The following is a 21,745-nucleotide window of genomic DNA, read 5'->3' on the forward strand; positions in this document are numbered from 1 at the left end:
CGTTTAATAGTTTTATTAACATTTAATATTGACGTTTAAGAGACGTTAATCAAATAACGTTTATACTTGGGTTTCTGTTAGTATTAAAAGACTTAATATCAACCGTTTTATAAACCGTCTATTTTGGTGACATCGTCAACCCTTTCATAACGTTTATCTCTCAACATAGTTTCAACGATTCACAAACGGTTTATCAACGAGATTTTGCTAGCTGGGTTTCCCTTTGGTTTCCATGAACTCTAAGGTGCAAACCGCCAATGCTTCCCACCCTTTGAGTGCCACCCAATCAGATCGCCTCTAAAGCATTTGGAAATTTTGGTCGGAAATTTTTAAAAGTAGTGTTTCGCGATGCTAAACACCCTGGCTTTTTCGATGGTCCGCTTAGTTTTCAGTTCTAGATCAGAGATGGGCGAAACTCTGAGGGAATCACGGGAGAGGGAATGAAGAGTCCCTCTTTCCCTCTCCTCTCTCTATTGAGGGCCTTTACCAGAGAGAGAATTTTCCCCTCTTTCGACGCTCTTCGCGATCTCCCTCTTTGAAAAGAGGGACCCTCTGGAAGAGGGAATGGAGCGTCCCTCTTTCCCTCTCTCCCTCGTTTTTAACGCTCACTCGGGAGAGTGAATTTTCCCCTCTTTCGACGCTCTTCGCAATCTCCCTCTTTCTAAAGAGGGACCCTCTGGAAACTCTAGGCATTCCCCTCCTATTGTTATTCCAGCGCGCTTAAAAAGGTATTTTCTCTCTTTAATGGGCGGGAAATTCGAATTTTTTAAGAATGACGGAAATCACTGTGGTGGATTTTATATCTTAACGTGAATATCAAAAATGTTTAAAGTTTCATATACACTAAATAAATATAAAAAGTTCAATTTTCTTCATTTTCTTAAATTTCAAATCTTCGTTTTAATTTAAGACCGTGAACCTTAAACTTTAAGATTTTAATATTTATTATTTAATTAAAAATTATATCTTTGATAATTGAACTATAGAGTTATGTATTAATACCCTCATGACATATAATCAAAGTACACGTTTAACTAATAGAGAGGCTAAGCAGAGCGGCACTCTCGAAGTTTGAACGACAACGTCGAGAGTCACGTATTCATTCTCCACGGTTTTTTTCTCGCGATTAAACTTCGGAGTCGGAACCTTTTACAACTTGAAGACGACACGATATTTCTATCGAGCTAATGTGTATAATATTTGAGTTTAAATAAAAGTACTGGAGATTTAAATTTTTCCGCTCATCAAATCTAGAGATAATTATGGCACGTTGTTCCATTTCTAGCAACCAGCGTTTTAGCAATCGTAATTGAAATGTTCCTAAGTCTCGTATATTATCGGCGAAATTGGACTACGAATACGCGGTTAAAGTAAAGTATGGTACACAAAAAACATGTTCGCAGAAATACAAAAGGCGCGATTTAGTATTTGTTAGACACTTCTTTATATTCGTCATGTACCCCGTTTAGCAATTAATTCTCAAACGTGTAAAAATTATGTCGTAACTGTAAATGCTTTCTTTAGCAGTCAAAATGAAAGCGCGCTTAACTGGTTCCAAAGAATTTTATTTCACGAACGTCTAGATACTCCCGACGTTAACGTTCAAACTTCTAGAGCATCCTGTTTAACCTCTCTAATGTTTATCTGTCGTTTTATATAGAAGTAAACTTAGCTGGTCCAATTAAAACGTTTTTAAACAATTGTGATGGTAAAATTAATGATGAACGACAGTATATATAAACAAATAACTGCTTAATAATACTTAGATTCGCAAATATTTAATTTCACCAAATTGGTCTGTGTTGCAAACTTGGAATATCGTTTTTGTTTTCCACCGTGAAAGCAATTCAGGGCATTATTAATTGGGCCGGTTGTCTGTCAAAAAGGGAAACTAGCTTTTCGTATACGGTATTAGTTAATTAGTCTAGTTTAATCCGTAACATTTACTTTTAATTACTGAAATAATTCAACTTATTATCAATGTTTCACCGTTTATATATAAACATTTTGGTCACGTGGAATCATCCTCGTGGTTTTGTTTATCTTTTTTTTTGGGAGGGGGTAGTACCAGGACTGTGTTGGTAAGGACAATGAGGACGTTACAATGGAATATCAATATTATATAAGCTTAGCCTATTTATATTAATATTAATAAACCCCATGAGGTGAGAAAGTCGCCATAGGAAAACACCGTAAGTTTTATTTCGTATATACTATATGAACCAATATGCCTATTAAGTTTCTACCCAAGTGATATGATGAAAACACGTGGCTAGGTTTATAACACTCCCCCCGTGGCTCTCGTCTACAATCTGAGAAACCCGGCGGGCGGGCACCGCCAGGCCGGCGAATATGGCCTGAAATCCCGTTTTAATCCTTTTGTAGGCGAAGAGAAGAACGAGAGGCTGTCCAGAAGAATGAGGAAAGGAGCCAGCCACAATAATACGCGCCCCGTTTTGCCACCAACCTTATTGAATTTAACGTAAGCTTATTGAATTTAACGTAAGCTTATTGATTTTAACGTAAGCTTATTGATTTTAACCTAGGAGCAACAAACACAGCACCCTACACAAGAAGAACGCAACCCGTCAAAGGTCGTGGATTTTCTTGTGTACGTTTTTCATTGGCTAGACGCTTTAGCGCCTGCTGCCGTCGGAAGGGGAAAATTCCGAAATTGTCTCCCCCCCCCCCCCGCTCGTAAAACGTTCAGCGTAAAGGCTCGTGACGCTCGTCCAATGAAATTCGTACACAACCCTTCGTTAGCGTGTTTAAAGGCTAGCTGCGTTCTCCTTGTGTTTGTTGCTCCTAGATTTTAACGTAAACTTATTTAAAATTTCCTCGTCCTAAGTTTTAAATGTAAGCTGATTTAAATGTCTCTTGCAAGTTTTATACGTAAGCTTATTTAAATGTTCCTCGTCGTAAGTTTTAAACGTAAGCCTATTTAAATGTTCCTCGTCCTAAGATTTAAACGTAAGCCCATTTAAATTTTACTTACAAGTTTTAAACGTAAGCCTATTTAAATGTTCCTCGTCCTAAGATTTAAACGTAAGCCCATTTAAATTTTACTTACAAGTTTTAAACGTAAGCCTATTTAAATTTTCTTACAAGTTTTAAACGTAAGCCTATTTAAATTGTTCTTACAAGTTTTAAACGTAAGCCTATTTAAATGTTCCTCGTCCTAAGATTTAAACGTAAGCCCATTTAAATTTTTCTTACAAGTTTTAAACGTAAGCCTATTTAAATTTTTCTTACAAGTTTTAAACGTAAGCCTATTTAAATTTTTCTTACAAGTTTTAAACGTAAGCCTATTTAAATTTTTCTTACAAGTTTTAAACGTAAGCCTATTTAAAAACCACTGAAAAAGCAATGTTTCGATTAAAAATAGCATTATTTAAAGCGAAAACCACATAAAAGGTTTTTTCTTATATAAAATGAGTTCAATACATTATTAAGTATCTTTAACCAAAATGAGAGTGGCCCTGAAAAAGGCCGTTTTTGCCAATAAATTGACCTTTGTCCGGTTACTCGGTCTTGGGTCGCTTCCCACCACAACATCCTGACACTGCCACGTATAGTGCGTTGTTGAACGTCTCCAACTTTTTCTTATACTTGGCGAGTTTGTCCTCCATTTCCTTGTTACGTAAACGTTCTTGCAACAACAGGTCCCGATAGTGATCTAAAAGATTCTCTAAATTACCTTCAAAACTCTGCAGGCAGTCTATTTTACGTTTCAAGGAACGATTTTCGCCTCTCAGCTCTTCAAGACTGTCCATGACGAAAATCGAAGAAGTCATGAAAACCTAGTCTCTCGCTTTCGCGTTTTATACCGATGGGCCGAAGAAAGGAGGGAAGTAGTTACCGTAGCCCCCGTCCTAGGGCAGATGAGAAAAAAAAAACGGGACAAGTGTTCTCCCGATTTCGAGGCGCCTGGATAATCTCGACAAAAGAAAGGATTAAACGAGAGTATTTGAACAAATATTTTCCGTATGGACCCACTGTTCGCGGGCGACAATTCGTCGCTTTCTGGATACGGGAAAATGAGTCATGGAAACCCCGAAAAACTGTCACGATCCGTGAATTATTTGAATAAACTTGCTCGCTTAAAATTAATTTCAGACGGAAATTCGAAAAATGGTAAAAGAAACTTACATTGGTCGAAGACTTAAAAATTTAAATAGTGTCAAAAACTGTCATAAAAAAAAACAACCATAGACCGTAATTTCTATAGAAATACATAGCGAATCGTATAGTAAGGTAATAATCAGCGCGTTGCAAAAGGGTTTATCTTGATTATTATGAAAGTTATGAAAAATGCTTATTACTTATCTATTAGTTTATTTAATGGGTTATTCCATGACAAAACGCCTGCCGCAGAACACCCGAACCCTTTCGATTTCGCCCCAAATTTCCATACAGGTTTTTTTTGGCTTATGAAAACGATTTTGAAAGTTTAATAATATCTAGCATAATATGATAAATATCAGACCTTAAGTTTTAATTATTGAGGGCCACTGGCCCAGACAGGGGGGGAGGATAAGAAAAATAGGTAAGGAAAATTACTGTGTAACTCTAGATTTCGCTCTATGATAGAAAACAGCGTTATTATTTTCTACATAGAACACGCCTGTCTAGTAAGCGAAGCGTATATATAGTCTTTGCTATGGGGTTCCGTTGATTATCCCCCCCCCCCCCCCACAATTTGGCCGGGTTGAGAACGGGATAAGAAGTGGCTTAAGAAAAGTGAAAGTTTCGGCCACAGGTGACAGCCAGACTTTGCGTCTCCAAGCGCATTATCACTAAGAAAGGGGCAACTCGGTATCGAGATGGGTTTTTCTATTATTGTTAGTATCTCGATATTTGCGGAATGTAAGAGACTAGCGCAACCCACTTCCTCCCTCCGTAACTTTGGACGCGTTAATTTTTGCATTCAAAACTCGGCATCAGATTGTCGCCACTCAGTCGCCAGGTCCCAAAATTTTACCTCCGCGCGCCTTCCACCGTGTGTTTGGTCAAGCTAAAATGACAAAATAGAGAAACACGCCTACCGTAGGACTGAAAACCCCTATTTGAGAAAAACCGGTTTTAAGTTCGAAATCTAGCATAATAACAATGATAATCTAATAATGAAAATTGATCAAAATCGAGTGAAAATATATATTTAAAATTTTGTACTGAGTCACCTTAATTTGAAATCACTCGAGGATTCTTATTTTGAATTTCTTTCAATAGTCACGTATCTCGACTTACTTGACTTTTGCTCTCAGGTAGCGATTTTATTATTTAGCTCTTTCTATAAAATAAAATATACGCATACATGTATAAAAAGTGTTATTTGCCGGAGCGCGCGCTTCGGTATAAAAAGTGTTATTTGCCGGAGCGCGCGCTTCCTAATATTTCCGTGTACAGGGTCTCGTGCGTTTTCGCGCGTGCTCTCTAACTTTAACTGCACGATGAATCAAATTGTTCAATTCTATGGCGTACCGTCCGTATAAAAAAATTCCGTTAGTAGAATCCCATGGTTCAATAGGGGTTTTTTTTTGTTTTCGTCCACGGAATTAGTAGCATCATAGTGGCACCAAGAATTTTTATGCAAGCCTAAACTCTATGTTGGGTAAAGCGACCAATGAGATAACTCGTAGTAGTTCTTTTAATTTTTTGTAATTATCTACGAAACGTAAAGCAACGAAACTTTATATTCGGGTATTTTAAACGTAATTTCTTCGTTTAAAAGTAATATTAAGGCGGTAACGAATAATTTGCAACTTACTCTTTAAGTTAAAACGCAAAAGGAAACGTTTGTTGCGAAGAAACGCCAGTTTCTCCAAATCTAAAAATATACGTACAGATTTCAATAAGCCTACTTCGAATCATGATCAAAAACATTTAAATAAGCTTACGTTATAATAGATGCGTTTTAACATTTGCTGCGTTAATTTATTTAAAAAAATTATAAGCTTAAGTAAAAACGCAAAATGAAACGTTCGTTGCTAGGGAATCGCCTATTATTTGAGTATAGCCATAAGCAACATATTAACGATAAGTATGACACTTCCTATTGTTATTGCTTTATTTTCTAACCGAACCTTTTTTCGGCACTGATACTCTCTTCAAGCGGCGATTTGGACTTGCAACTTACCGTCCTTAGTAAAAACTCTTCAATTAAAATTTGGGCCTAATATCGGAGAGCAAGTTCTAGAATCGCGAGAGGCTTTGGCTTTGTTTTGAAGCCCGCGTGTGAATCATGTGTGCTAAATACATGCTTTTTTATCATTGAAGCCTAATATTCCGCCTATCTATCTGAAACCAGGTATGTCGGTTTAGGCGGAAGTCTCGCGTACTTTAGACCACATAAGTTTCATTGTAAATCTAATTGTCATACATATCCTTATTATGTTACTTATGCTATAGCACAAGACTAAAGCCTCGAAAATTATCACCTCTTTTTTCCCGTGAATGAGATTTACGTAAAATTCAACGTAAAATTACATATTTCTTTTATTTATTTATTTTTATTTATATATTTATTTATTTTTATTTATTTATTAATTTATTTTTATTTATTTATTTATTTATTTATTTATTTATTTATTTATATAAGTAAAATAGATACAAATAGCCACAGAACGGGCTTGAATACTATACTCTTAGGGTAGCATATAATACTGCAGTGTTTCCATTATCACGTATACGTAATATGAGAAGTACTGCATTATTATATGCTACCCCAAGAGTATATTAGTCCTATTAGCCGTATTATAAATAATTTTAATACATATGGTATTATTTTTAAGTGTACATTTTTGAGACATAAGAAAATATCACTGTGTTATAATTTATTGGTTTATTTGTAAACGGTTTTATTGCATATTAAACTTTATTATATTATAATCTATGAAGGTTCCTTCTCCAATATGTCCATAGAGCTAAACCGGAAAGTGAAAAATCCCACCAAGATGACGTCCCTAAAACAATTATTTATTTAATTAGCATGATTATAGTCCCTGATATCTTATTCCCGAATAATTAGCTTTATGACTATCACATGTCACTCTTATGGGTATTATGTACCTTTTGCTTAACGTTGCTGAAGAGAAGAAAAATAGAAAAAATAAATGAAATTAGATTAGAGATCGGCGGAGCAGATAAATTAACTGGAAAAATTTCAATTAATCATAAAAATTGCGGTTAACCGTTTATCCATGGATATTATCCATGGACAAAAACGACTTAATATGGGAAAAAGCCAAAAATAACTGATTATTTTTTGGATAATTTTTGTTAATGGATATTATCCAAACAAACGGTTAATTGTTATCCAAACGCCGACCTCTAAATTAGATACACAATTTAACTACCCTCAATTTAATGGTCTTTTAGATTCGGATTTCATTAGTATCTTATATCACAAACAACAAAATGTGTATTGAAATAAATAATTCCACTGCGCATATTAAGTCATAAATATAGTATAAATATATAAATTTTAAGTTTTTCCAAGTTGTTCGGCTAAACTCCAGGCGTCTCTATGTTTGGCTTTCGGAAAGCTGGAGTCTCCAGCTTCACGAAAGCCAGACATAGAGACGCTTAGATAATTTTTGTACAAGAAAGTGGGAAACGAGTGCATTCATTCCGATAATCCTAACTCAATTCCCCCGCTGTGTTGTATCTTGTCATTAAAGCGAAGGGGATTAGGCAGCCCTACAGAAGGGGGCAGTATAGTCTTTTTAGCTTGACCAAATTGGCGCACCGAAATATTTTGGGTCCCGGCGACGACCATGCGGCGACGCTCCGTCGCCCGAGCCCCAAATTTTGGTATAAAAGGGGAACCTCACCAGGAATGGTCCACAGTTTCTAGTCGATCTCTCTGTTTGTATTAGGTGTTCCACTGCTTTTCCCAAGTTTATTCTTAAGCCGTTTTATTAGTTTATTTTCATTCGGTTTCCGCATCAAGATTTCTTCGGAGACCAAAATGTAAGTATTTCGAATTTATTATATTATTTTCTCTTTGTTAGGTTAGCCCAAAGATAGATTTTCTTCCACTGATGCTTTAACAAAATTTATCAGTGAAGATCTTACTGTATTTAGATATTAAAAACTAGATTGTTATTGCTTTTTTCCCGCGTTTTAGAACTTTAATCATCCCGCTTTTAACACGCTTTAATCTGCAAATTATAGGTCTTTGAATAGTAGCGTTGTGACTCCTGAGGTGGGTGTTAGTCGTAAGGGTCGAAAGCGACCATCGAAACACTTGCCCCGAGTACTTGTTCGAGATGTCACCATGGTGGCTAAATTTGATAAAGGGCAATATGGAAGAAAACAAATCCATTTACATTTTTCCTATCTGGGAAATATAGCCGAAGCCGATGGCTTGACCCCTTCGATATCTGTTGTCGGGCTCTGTAACGTTTGTAGTAAAGAAATTGTAGGGGACACCAGTAGCCCATCAAACCTAGAAAGGCACTCTGTAAGTATAAATGATTTCACCCGTGAATATTATTTATTCTTCATAATTTTTCCATTATTTTTGTTTATAAGATATTTGTGCACGGGATCACTTTGTTGGAGAAATTCGCCGAAAACGATCTGGCCATCGATGTGTTGGGTGAAGGGTCAAATACTTTTACGGCTAAAAAAACAAAAATTGATCCAGTCGCGAGAAAGGCCACGCAAGCGCTTTTCAAGCGCCTGTTGGTAAACATGGTTGCGGTCGACGGCTTACCCTTTAGCGTCGTGGACGGGAACGGATTTCGCAAGGTCCTGGAATTCGCGAATCCCAACCTGGAAATGTATAGTCGCAGAACCGTGACTACTGAACTATCACGCATAGTTCACGAAGAACTAAAACCAAAAATCATGGTAGATAGCTTTTTCTATACTTGTCTTAAAAGTCAACTCTTATCGCCCGCTTCTTTTCAGTTGTTACAGATTTTAATAAAGGTTGTATTTCAGACAATTCTAGGCAAATTGAAGGGTGGGAACCTTCATTTGACGCTAGATATTTGGTCCAGCCGACGCCAGCAATCGGTTATCGGAGTCCGCGCTCAATTTATTGATGCGGACTTCAATTTCCGTAACCTTTTGCTGGCGTTTTCGCATTTCCCGGGCGCCCATACCGGATCCGCGATCCTCGAAAAAATTAAGGCAATCTTAGCCGAATTTGGGTTGTCGCCATCTTCCGTAAGATATACTAATCCTTACATATTCCATACAGTCACAACGAGATAATATTTATTTTATTTTCATAATTTTCAGATATCTTGCGTTTGCGCTGACAACGCGTCAAATATATCCAAGGCGATGAATATGATGAATGTGGTGGCAGAGCCCTGGGAGACCGAATTGGAGTCGCCATGCGCAACTCCTTCCGATGTTTCATCCTCCACCATCGACTGTCCCGATTCCGATTTGGAGTCGTCACTTTCGGAAAACGAGAGTTTCGTCTTGGACGACGGTAAGTTTCATTTTCCACTAAGAAGTAGATGTAGAGGACTCGACTCATTTAATACTTTTTCTTTCGTTAATAGGATGGGATACCTTCAATCAAATGTTGATTCACCCGACCACTCCGTCGGATGATGGATCTCCGTCGAGCCAGGAGTCTTGGACTAGTGATACTGATAATATCCCGATCCTCCACGATACATGGTCCCGCAAAAGGTGCGTTTGTCACTCGCTCCAGCTAGTGGTCAACAATTCCGTAAAACAAATTGTAAGAGCCGAAACAATGATAAAGCGGGTGAATGACTGGGTGACGTTCCTCCATCGCTCTACCAAGTGGAGTGAAGTTTTTCGGGGAAAGTCACCCGGTGGCCTTGATGTAAAGACCATTGGGGTGACACGATGGAACTCCATATATTCCGCCATGGAACGTCTTGTTCAAGTAAGCGTAATCGTAAATAAAAAGGTGTGGCGAGTATAAAAATAATAAAACAAATTTATAGGACGGAATGCTATCGGCACTCAAGGCCACTTTCATAGAAGCGGGTGCGTTTGAAGGCCAGTTGCCAAGTGAAGACCATCTCTATCAGATGAAAGAGTTGATGCGTTTGATGAAACCCATCAAGGTGGCAACTGACCGCTTCCAGAAGCGGGAGGCCGTTGCCCACCTGGTCATCGGCTCTCTTCTGGAAGTGTATGACCAAATATCCGCAGCACGAGCGCCCTATTTTAAAGAGCTGCAAGAAGAATTGCTATCGCGATTAAAATCGCGTTTTTTTGAGGAGATCGTGGATCCAGAGTACGTGGTGGCTGCCGTACTTGACCCTCGAGGGAAAACCGCTCTATTTCCTTGTAAGATAATTTAAAAATTTATTTTTCCAAAACTAATTTAATACATGAAAAATTTGTTTTTTTTTTACAGCATCGTTTCCCGTCATGAATGTATCGGAGACGTTGGAAGGAGGGGCGATCTTCCGGTCGCTATCGGAAAGTGACGCAATCCGAAATCTACAGGAGTTTGCAGCTCGAATTCCTGCAGCCGATGGACGTCGTGACGAGGAGGTGGGACGGGAGAATTTGCCAGGGCTTTGGTCAAGGGTTCGGTCCGTCCGGACAGCCGAGATGCCGTCAAGCAGCGTTCAGGAGAATAGTTTTGGACGTGAGATAGCCCAGTATTTAGCAGAGCCTTTACAGCCCCTAGACTGTGACGTAGTTCTATTTTGGCGGAGTTACCAAAATAAATTTCCAATTTTGGCCGAACTGGCCAGAAGGATATTAAGTATACCGGCAGCAAGCGCCGATGTTGAGAGGACATTCTCTATAGCAGGAGCGATTCTGCGCTATAGGAGAAGCCGCATAACATTATTCAATGTGGCCAATCTCCTCACATTCAGGGAGTGGGTACTGTTGAAAAATTAAGATATCTGTAAGTGTTGGTAAATGAGTACATCATAAATCATCGTGGTATTAAGATTATCATTCTTACCTTTATAGGTGAAGGTGTGGAGAGAAAAAAAGGCCCTTCTCAGGGCCAAAACAAAAACGGCCCTTTTCAGGGCCATTCTCATTTTGAAAAAAGGTTAACCATAAAATGTATTGGCCAAAAGAGTACTTCTAGCCTAAGCTTATACGTTAAACATGCGCATCAACGTTTCCATGGTGCCGGTTTGGTGGTATTACCTTTGGGCCCAGGGACGTATTAACTTTTCTTGGGGCGCCAAAATTCTTATAAATATTTTCCATTTCCTCAAACGTTTTATTCAAAATTAGATCTACTATAGTCAGGCCCAAGGGAACATAGTATTAATACCCGCTTGACCGGTCTGTCAAGCCTTGTTAGGTTAAGCCCAAGGTGCGTCAAAATGTTAACCCGCCCCTGTTTGGGCCCGTTCACAAATTACGTAAATAAATGTGACAGGGGGTGTGAAGGGTAGCTAAAAATGTTACGTTGCGTTGCGTGATTTTATACCGCAACCTAAGTTGTCAATTATTTTAAGGTACGGTCGCAATTTAGTACTTATTTTCTCACGAGTTAAAACAAGTAATAAATTGACTAGAACTAAAGAAGGCACACGCCATATAATCTTCCCCCTTTAATAACTTAAACTTTCAGTTGCGAGTAACTTGACAACGGCAAAGGTAAGTCATTGAAAACTTCAATGTACTAAGTACAAATTAGTTAAGAACCAATAAAAATTATTTTCAATGAATGTCGCCTATTTTTTTTAGTAATACGCATACTATATCATATCAACAAAAATGACTAGAAGGCCCAATAAAATAAAATACTTGTCCCTAACTTGCGATAAAACTATTTTTCCTACTGAAAATAAGCGAGTGTTTATAATTGTGATTTTAGCTCGCAATTAAATAATTATTCGTGATTTTCCCCAAAAAAGGGTTATTTACACATTTGAAAGCGTTTCAATTTTCAATAGGCCCAGGCATCGTCCACTGAGAGTTCCAAGTACTAGAAACAAATCGTGGAGCAGATGTGTCTAGCATTAGCCACACAATGATTTATTTAGCCATTGGCGAAATTGATTCAATAAAAAATATCATTCAATGAATAGGAAGTGTCATAATTAGTTCTATTAAGCTACTTATGGTAACGCAAAAAAGTTTATTTTCCGATATTCTCTCGCCCTCGTAACGTAAAAAAATACCAACCTTTATCACGGTGAAACGTTAGAAATCATATTAAATTTGAACAAGGTTACGTCAAATGAATTAAACATACGTTAAATGAAATGTTAGCCTAGTTAAATCATCCTATAAAGTAAAAACTAAAATTCTATAAAAACTGTTGAAATAATTGTTCGGACCAACTTGGGCTCTTGGCGCCTACTAACATTTAAGTAACGTACCCCTTTCATTGTAGACGAGAGGGGAGGGTGCTTCTTTTTGGCCCCCGAAAAACTGAGCGACAGCTTGACCGACGGCTTTGACTGTTTTTGAATAGAATATATATAATGAGCTTTAAAAAAGAGGTAAGCTACAATACATAGAATTGTCCCGGTGGTTACTCAAGCTGTCAGAGCTGACAATCAAGTTGTCAGATATGTCAATCAGTTGTCACTCGTCCAAAAATTAAGTACAGGATAAGAGGAGTGGAAATTCGCTCTGTTCTCGGTACTCACGTGTTTTCAAAATATCACAGTAATATCAAATTTTCCTCGGGTTTATCAAACCAAAGAAATATTGCGTTGGCTAACTAATTTTTCTCGCTTTTTGCTTCAAAGAGTTATTTAAATTCTACTATAAATTCTGATACCTATAACGAAATCTAGGGCTCAGCGTTCGGATAAGTAATTTTCCGTTCATTTCTTTTATATCCATATCCGAATATTATCCGAATAAAAACTTATTTGTTAAATATAAAGTCACAAATGGTCGCGAATAATATACATAAATAAACAGTTCATCGAAATGTTTATGATTAATTGAAATTTTGGCGGTTAATTGATCCGTTTCCCCGAGCTTTAATGAAATCCCCACTTCAACAGTCTGTTATGTATATATATATATATATATATATATATATATTCCTTACTCTTAAAATTTTTTAAATCAATATTTTTTTCAATACACGCAAAACGTTACGTAGCCTTTGCTTTCAGCCGAATTTGGTAACAACGACCAATTATTTAATTACTATCTCATTATAATAACCATTCGTTTGAAACTAGTTCTCCTAAAGCAATTCGATAGTAATTAATTTTCATTTGAGAATCCACCACAGTGACTTCCGTCATTCTAAAAGACAGAAAATAAATAAAAATTCGAATTTCCCGCCCATTAAAGTGAGAAAATTCCATTGAAATTCGAATTTCCCGCCTTTTTAAGCGCGCTGGAATAACAATAGGAGGGGAATGCCTAGAGTTTCCAGAGGGTCCCTCTTTAGAAAGAGGGAGATGGCGAAGAGCGTCGAAAGAGGGGAAAATTCACTCTCTGGAAACGGCCCTCAATAGAAAGAGGGGAAAATCCCCTCTCTGGTTCAGTCCCTCAATAGAAAGAGGGAGAGGGAGCGAAAAACGCAATTCTTTTGGCTACCAATTTCCCTCTTGAGGGAGAGTTGAAGAGTAGAGAGGGATCACGGTTTTCCCCATCTCTGTTCTAGATGGCTCGAAAAAAAACCCCAGCTCAAGTGGCATTAATGCCTAAAAATGCTAAAAACCAGGCAAGTCATTGTAATTTTTACATAAAAGAGTTGCATACGACTGGAGTCCAAAATGAACTCGTTGAAATTGAGAACAATGAAGATATTTAAAAAAAAAAACAAAGCGTTAGAAGACTTAGATAAGGTAGACCTAGGCTTAGTAACTGAATATCCAAAATCTGTGGAAGAGAAAGAAACGAACACTGAAATATTAGGATTTATAATTCCTTTAAGTAAATGGGATGAAATAAATAGGTTTACGTCTTCAGCATAATTCTTAATAATAACATCCATAACTCTCCGAGAATTTCCATCATTATAACACAAAACTAAAACATTAAGTTTTGATTTTGGTACACACGTGCGCGCGGAGACTACGAACTTAGCTGCTAGCTATTTCGCGGAGAGCGACGTATTTAAATCCAGTTTTCGCATGTACCTCGTACAATGCCCTAAATTTGTAACGGTCCGCGAAGGGGGTCTGCACCGCCTAAAGGGGTTAAAGTAGTTTCTCAGATTACATGGCGCGAGCTTTGCCTCCAATGCGAGACTTTCTGTTTATGTCTATTTATTTTTGATGATAGGGAAATTGTTAAGGGAGACGGGATATAGGAGTGTGTGTGGTGTTGAATTTTCTTAATCCAATGTAAGGCTAGCGGCAGAGATTTACCGCGTCCAAGGCCTAATGTTTCAACTTCCATTATTAAAAATATTCAATTCACAAATAATTTTATTCCAAAACATTGTTAAATCGAATATATCAAAGTCCAACTCTCGGAAACTAACCCAGTTCTTTTCTCCATAATAAATAAATGAAGCTAGGCCTAAATTCCTGGATTCGTTGATTGCGAGCTAACTCAGCGAAGAAAATCGAAAAATTCGCGAATGAGAGCGAAATTGCGTCACGTGGCTACACCAAGGAGAATAAGGCTTTCGCGCTGTATAAAATCATCCTTGGAAAACCTACTTACGGCTTGTTGAAGAAAACATAGTTCCCCCCCCCCCCTGCATGACCACTTGCGTTGCCCTTTAATAAACAAACCACAAAAACTTTGGTATTTAATTATAAAACATGTTAGCTATTTAACATGAACGTACTACCCGTGTTTCAGATTCACCGCTAAAGTTTTTGCGTCTGATTTTAAACCCGATAAATATTCTTAAGCGTTAGGTTCTACGTGGCCAAGCGCTCACTGCTCTTCGTAACGTCTACGTACTACCTTCCACAAGCCTTTGCTTCGTAACGGAGACAATGCCTTGTGGAAGGCAGTACGGATACGAAGCGGAGAGCCAGTGGGCGCCTAGCCTAAAGCGCCACCAAACTGAAGTGGCGCTTTACACGTAGTACCCCAGGAATACGGAACAACTGCCGGCTGTCTGCTAGTTATAGCTCCCGTATTTTTTTGTCAAATCAAACTCCGCGTAAGGTGTCTATTTCTTTATTATATTTATAACTATGGATAATGGTTATCACGGCGTTTAAACCATGGATTAAACCTTGGTTAAATAGCGTATTTAAAATTTTAAATGATAACGATTGTTTTTTAACACCTTTTTTACAAGTAAATATAAAATTTATAATATAATACTTGCTTAAAGTGTTGTTGTCTGGAATTTATTTTGATGTTATAGTTGTACTGTCATGTTCATTTGGCCATGTTGGTACTAAAGAAGGCTATTTATAGATGGCGTTGACACCAGTTAAGCGGGGAACTTTTAAAAATCATGTAGGCAAAGTGGGTTTCCAAGTTCAAACCCTTCCCTTATGTATATCTTTGGCTATGCAATTTTTACATAATGTGACTGATACCTTTAACTGTAAGCAATTGAAACTTGCCCTCTCTTCTCTTTAAGACCACCAAAATTATGTATTACCAGGTTTACCAGTTGTAAATTACATGTTGAGAAAGCAGTGTTTTTTTGTAAGGGGAGGGATATCTGTCCTTGCTGATATCCGATCTTTTCTTGACAAATATGACTTCACCAGTAACCACAGACAATATGAATATTAAATGTATTTAATTTACACTTTTAAATTTGTTGTCAAAAATTTTGTTTTCATTTGGTAACATGGATTTAGTTGTGCTGTAAAAAACATCTTCATAGTCGTACCCAGACCAACTTCTCTTTTACGCCCTGTGATCCCTCATATCGCATTGTAGTAACAAGTAGCTCAATTTTCGACATTCAGGTCAATAATTCTACCTTGCAATTGGATTATATGGTATCTGTGGTCTCACTAGAAGTTTTCAATTTTGTCTTTTTCATGCATAGTAAAAACATGACCACTAATACTATCAGCTTACACCTTGGTTTAAAAATAAGAGTAGTATCACCTCGTAGCTTTGGCCATGGCCGCTATTTTAGGCGCGTTTTTTTCTCTATAGGAAAAAGCATGGTCGCTCTGATACTACTCTATAGTGTTACCTGGATGTATAATTTTGACACTATTATTAATCCAAGCTTACACCAGCATTTCAATATATGGCAAATCGGCCTATAAGAGATTATTCTATAATCCTTCCTTTTTTTTCATTTAAAATGTTTAAAATTAAAAATATCAACACTTAAAAACTCTATAAAGGCCTATGCATACGAGGCAACATTTCTGCCAAACTTTGTTTTTCTCTGGTCTTGCTCCACCGAAAATTACCTAGATTTCATTCGTGTACTGGCTTATTCGTAATTAAAGGATGTGTAAGAAAATTATGAAATATAAGTATTTGGAGCTAAGCCTCAGACAGAGAAACTGGTGGTTCTTAAAAAATTGGCCAACCAAAGCATTTTGAGAGGTCAACACATCAAAATATTTTATCCATTCTCACGGAGCAGCTCAGTTTGCCAACAATGTTTTGCTAAAATCTTGGAATGTATGAATAGACCTTAAGACTGTTACGAAACCACTTTTGAATGCTGAACTTGCATTTTCATTTTGAACTTCCATGACTGGTTCAGAAGAGAGAGAGATAGCAATTAGTGGTGTCATCTTGGATTAATAATAGAAGCTAGATGGCATGTTTTTGTATTTTTTTTGAGTTTGTCTTAGAAACAAATCAAAATGCAATTTAAAGAAAGTTAAGGGCTGACCCATAAAAATTAACTAATTTTAAAACTTTAGGGGCCCCTTGTAAAATTTCTAGTCAGGCCTCACCTACAACCTGGTTCTTGTTTGTATACCTATTTAAGCCCCTAGACACAGTGTGATCTTGGCTTATTCTAGAAACCTAACACAAAATGTTACATTTTGCACCTTCGCCCTTTGGGGACCGTAAAATCAGGACCGTAGGCATAAAATAACCTCAGTATATATACGTGTATGTGTAAACTTATTTGAAGTATTCATTATAATAATAATAATAAAATGCTTTTTATTGGAACACCTTTTAAGTTTTACACTTGTTTACAAAAAGGTCCACCGTCCATTAATTTAAAACTTAATTTAGGGGTGGGACAAAATTATGGCTCAATTGAGCCATAGTCCAATAAAAGATAGTCTTTTGGGCTGACAAATGGGTTACATTTTGGTTGGTCTCAATAAAAGCAGCTCTCTTTCTATAAAATTGAAGTGGAATTAGTATCTACCCAAAGAAGTCTTTCTTTGGTTCAGTACCCATCAGAAGTAGTAGGATTCAGTTCTCAATATGGCAGTGGTTCTGAAAATGTCATATCTTACTCTGCCTTAAACCTCATTGGAAGCTCAACAATTTTTCCCTCATATGGAGATTTTTTTCAAGCATTTTCTTTTGTGAGTAAATTTTATTACTTTTATTGTTTTGAGTACCATAAAGGAATTATAAATTGAAAAGAATCCTAAAGTTAAATTACACCTGGAGAAAACATTCTGGTCATTAGAAAGATCAAAAAAAAAAATTCCAATTGGAATTATGTTTCTATGTATAATAACTGAAATGCTATAGGCATTTTTTTGCTATAATTAAGGAGGTGCCTACATGACAAGCTTGCCACGAAAACAGCCAAGACTTCTGGTAACAGGGAGAGGTGTTTGGTGTGGAATTCACATCTTGAATTAGATAAGACCCGGGTGGAAGGTGTGGGGGTGCATGGGTTTATTATTATTATCCTTGAAAAACTCTTCCTTGAGACCAAAGACTTGAGTCTTAACTGTCCTTCTGTGGTCTCTCTTTGCTTCATCTAAGACTTAGTTAAAAGGACATAGTATTTGTTTGCATTTCAGTAATTAGTTGTGTTAGTCTCGAGGATTTGATTGTTTGGATCTGTTATCAAAAGTGGGAGCCACTTGAAATTTGGGTATTTTCAGTACAAGTCTGCCAGTGAGTCACTCGTGAAGATTCCACTTGGTCAAAATGGATAAAAAAGGCTTAGTTTTTTTAATGTACCTCAGTCACATGGAATTCCCTTTCTGACTCGACCACTGGAGTTTTAGTGTTGCACAGTTTAAATATCGATGCAAGTGGCGAAGATATTTTTCCTCACTGACTTGCCCTTTAAAATTTAAATTCTTTCAATTTATTGTTGTAATAGGGTCATTATTAGTATTTTTTTAGTTAAATTTTGCTAGTCAAGAAATTATAATAAAATTTATAATAATAATAATAATAATAATTATTGGGGTGAGAGGCTGGTCATACGTTTAAGTGCTTTAACCTATAACTACCCAAAATATATTAGACATTAAAAATCGTATCCTGGAAATAAAATTTATAAAAAAATATTTTCAAATTCTTTAATCTGAGAATTTTTTAAATACTTTTGATCTGTTGGAATATATACAAACACTTTAAAAAATTAAAAAATGATGGCAATTATCCTTTACATTTTTGTTTCATATGCGACTCCTTGACCTTTTCTCTAAATATTAATGTCTGTTCAGAGAAATTACGGAAATTGGCAAGTTAAGCAGCCTTTCTACAAACTCCCTCCTCAATGTGTGAAAGATTCTTTCCAAGTGTTAGGATGTTTATATGACAGCCAAGATTTTATAGGTAGGTTTTGTAGTTTTTAATCTGTAATTTCAAAAAATGCTCTAAATTACGTTGGTGCAAAAACCTTTATGACAACTAAAAATGCCTTAGAATTAATTTTTTTTTGTGTTTTCACCTAAATAGGGGTACATATGTAGGTCTAAGGTTTTATAAATTTTAATTGTAATGAACAAACATCTGAACTTTTCAACAGGGATAGTGCTAAATATGGCTACAAACTATTTTGCTTACAATTTAATTCTGGGATAAAAAATAAGCATTTTTCCGGGAGATCAGTTTTATCCCTCCCGAATTGTTCAAAATCTGGAGTAATTTCATATTAAACATGAAAATAGTTATTTACCAAATCAAAAATTAAGCAATTGGAATTATCTCAGATAAGAATATATCTTTAAAACTAATTTTTGTACTTATAATTTTTATTATTTTTAATTCAATTCAGAATTAATATACGAAGTTAAAATATATCCACATGAAGTAAAAGTATTTGAAACTTATAACCCAGGAGCCCTAAATCAAATTTTTGCTTATGATGAAACTAATTTGAGGTAGGAAAATTTGTTATTTAATTCTGGTTGATTTCGGGATTGGAAGATAAATACTATTATTTAATGATTTCAAGCTTTCACCAAATTTTTTATGGTAATTAACTTTATTTTTTGGGCCTGAGGAATAGAAGTAACAAATTTGAGTGGAAGAGGTGCGGGGTAAGCCATTAAAAGTCAATGCTACAAAATTAATAGTTGATCTTGGAAATAGCATAGTGTTTAGTTATAAATTTTTTATGTTAACTTGTATAGTGGTTTTGACGTTGTATAAGGGGGCTCCCCAACTCCATATCAAGCTTGTACCCCAAAGAAATTCTGGTTCCGCTACTTGTATTAGAAAAGTTTTTTTTAAGATATCAACTTTTCCAAAATAGCAGCTTCAAGAATCAAGTACTAAAGCTCATCTGACCCTGTCATTCAAAAAAGTGTGGCTTAGTCACTAGTAATTAAAAAAACATTAAATACTCCAGATAAACTAAGAAATGTGATGGTAGTTTATTCCCAAACTTTTTAATGCTATGATAGGAATTTACAGAAGCTAGTTGAATGTTGGTAACCAAGGTGTCGTTTGCCAATTTTCTAAAGATGCAGTGACGTCGTTAGGCCCTTTGTGCTATAGCAACCCCCCCCCCCCCCCCCTTCAAGATAAGCCCCCAAAAAGTTCTGTAAATCCCCCTCCAAAAACTTCTGGTGGGGCCCCACTCTCCTAAGAAAGTAGATTATAACTTTCTTACTTTATAGAAGAAGAATTAATAAAAGTGGTATTGATATATTGGAATATAAATTGAATACATAATAGTATATTAGCATAAGTGAGTACCATCTTCAATATGTCTTTAAGGATTACACCCCCCTGTCATGTAAATATTTGCCCCAATTAGCCTCACAAAATAAAAATCCTGTTGAGGCCACTGTAGAAGTCATCAGAACGTTTTTTCTTAATTAAACTTATAAAAATATGAGCAATTGATGCAAAAATTATATTTAAATGAGAGTATTATAATTTCTAAAGTCAAATTTACGAATAATTATGAGGAAAAACTATCAGCATCTGCTTTAACCACTACCTATCTAGGTTTCAATGGCGAACAAAAGGGGGCATAATTTTCGGTCGCGAATAGGATTTTAATACCAAGGTATGGCCATTAAATATATATTAAGATATACCTAAAATGACTGTTCTAAGGGCTGAAATAATTTTTAATGTTTAAAAATATTTATTTAATGTGGTTTTATTATTTTCAAGTCACAGTAGCCGATTACCATGATTAATGTACTAACAGTATCAGAGACAACCCTAATCGTCATTGTCTGAGCAAAATGGTTTTATTTTATCAAATAGATTTAAACTGTAGCTCTATGTCAATGGTCAATTAAAAAAAAATTTCAAGGTACTATACCTACTAAAGAGTACATTATTCTTACATACAATATTATAAAAAAATCTGTATGTTAATTTATTTTTAAATTTTTGTTAATTGCAGTTGGGTTCTTTTGTGGAGACGAAAATTGAAGGAAAATGTATCATTGAAAAAATCTAGAATATTTTCACCACCGCTGCGTCATACAGAATTTAAAACAAAGTAATTATCCTTGGTGTACTTCATAGTTTTATGTTCAACTTCCTGTCACAGAAAATTCTACCATGGAATCAGTGCATTTATTGGAATTTTTATAATGAATTTAGGATTCTGTATTTTGAAAAGTGCTTTATTTAACCATAGTGAAGCCAGTAAATCTGTTTTAAAGTTAGGATTAAATGTAGGCGTAACCTGACCTGACCCATCCCATAGTGTTTCCGTTTTTGTTTGGGTTATTTCAAAACTAACCCGATCTGATGGCAAGGTTTGCGCATCTAGATATGCACAGGTTGGTAACGAGAGATCTTTCCAACTTCTTTGCAAAGTAGATCTTGCACCTCGTCTCAGAGATGGGACTTTTTCAGGTCTAAATGGCTGGGGTAGCACAATGGACCTCTGGTCGAAGTGCCCAACCACCCAGCGCCTAATAATAATAGTAATAATAATAAAACCATCAGGTCTCTTTGAAATTTGTCGATATGTTGTTTAGATATTTACGAGTGGTTACGTTGCATGTGATATATGACACAAAGAAACAAAAGTCATGCAATATTAAGGTTAGTTTTAGTTTAGTTTCTAAATCCGATTATGATTTCAGTTTTACATTTTACAGTTCAAAAATATTATATAGCAATTTATTCTACCAATTGCTTTTTTTAATGCATAAAAGTTTTAAACTAGTTTGGTAGGTTTTTGCACCCTGCCTCCAACTTTCTTTTTACCAATTAAACACTGGTTGTTTTTTTTTTCAGTTATCTCGTTCTAGAATTTTGCCATGAAGAGGTTGAATATTTCTATCAGATTGATGCAGTTGCACTAGTAGGGTCATTTTTCAACAGGCCAAATCCGAGCTCACACTTAGTAATTACCAACACTACGGAATCAAATGCAGAAATTGAAAGTTGTATGCCGAACTACTTCCAACAACTCCCAGTTAGTAAATATTGATTTTAGATTTTGATCAGGGCCTGTTTCCCGAATTTTTCATAATTTGATTTATACACAATAAATACTTTCCATAATTCTAAGAAATTATTTTCTACGTACCTGAGGTGT

At 36.1% G+C, this 21,745-nt stretch overlaps 2 protein-coding genes across 3 annotated transcripts in view; both read left to right on the forward strand.

The window, feature by feature from the left end:
* The first annotated feature begins 8,278 nt into the window (after nucleotides 1-8,278).
* LOC149925446 (uncharacterized) lies at nucleotides 8,279-11,022 on the forward strand. Its single transcript, XM_090161758.1, has 8 exons — nucleotides 8,279-8,464; nucleotides 8,536-8,856; nucleotides 8,917-9,177; nucleotides 9,253-9,451; nucleotides 9,525-9,880; nucleotides 9,942-10,290; nucleotides 10,361-10,839; nucleotides 10,933-11,022. The coding sequence occupies exons 1-8, from the start codon at nucleotides 8,279-8,281 to the stop codon at nucleotides 11,020-11,022; spliced, it is 2,241 nt and encodes a 746-aa protein (XP_090017884.1).
* Nucleotides 11,023-13,694: 2,672 nt separating this feature from the next.
* The window catches only part of Fbxl4 (F box and leucine-rich-repeat gene 4), a 44,857-nt gene continuing 36,806 nt past the window's right edge, over nucleotides 13,695-21,745 (forward strand). The window contains exons 1-6 of one of the 2 annotated variants that reach the window (XR_016476851.1): nucleotides 13,695-15,324; nucleotides 17,142-17,342; nucleotides 18,450-18,561; nucleotides 19,004-19,109; nucleotides 20,594-20,692; nucleotides 21,442-21,622. Coding sequence is in view for 1 of the 2 variants with exons in the window: in XM_090159902.1 (XP_090016028.1) it covers nucleotides 15,283-15,324; nucleotides 17,142-17,342; nucleotides 18,450-18,561; nucleotides 19,004-19,109; nucleotides 20,594-20,692; nucleotides 21,442-21,622 (741 nt within the window). In the remaining variant the exon portion in view is untranslated. The remainder of the gene's footprint in view (nucleotides 15,325-17,141; nucleotides 17,343-18,449; nucleotides 18,562-19,003; nucleotides 19,110-20,593; nucleotides 20,693-21,441; nucleotides 21,623-21,745) is intronic. The other variant, XM_090159902.1, reaches the window with a different exon arrangement.

This window comes from Leiobunum rupestre, chromosome 10, assembly GCF_980474605.1.
Source record: "Leiobunum rupestre chromosome 10, qqLeiRupe1.1.hap1, whole genome shotgun sequence".
Classification (NCBI taxonomy): Eukaryota; Metazoa; Arthropoda; class Arachnida; order Opiliones; family Sclerosomatidae; genus Leiobunum; species Leiobunum rupestre.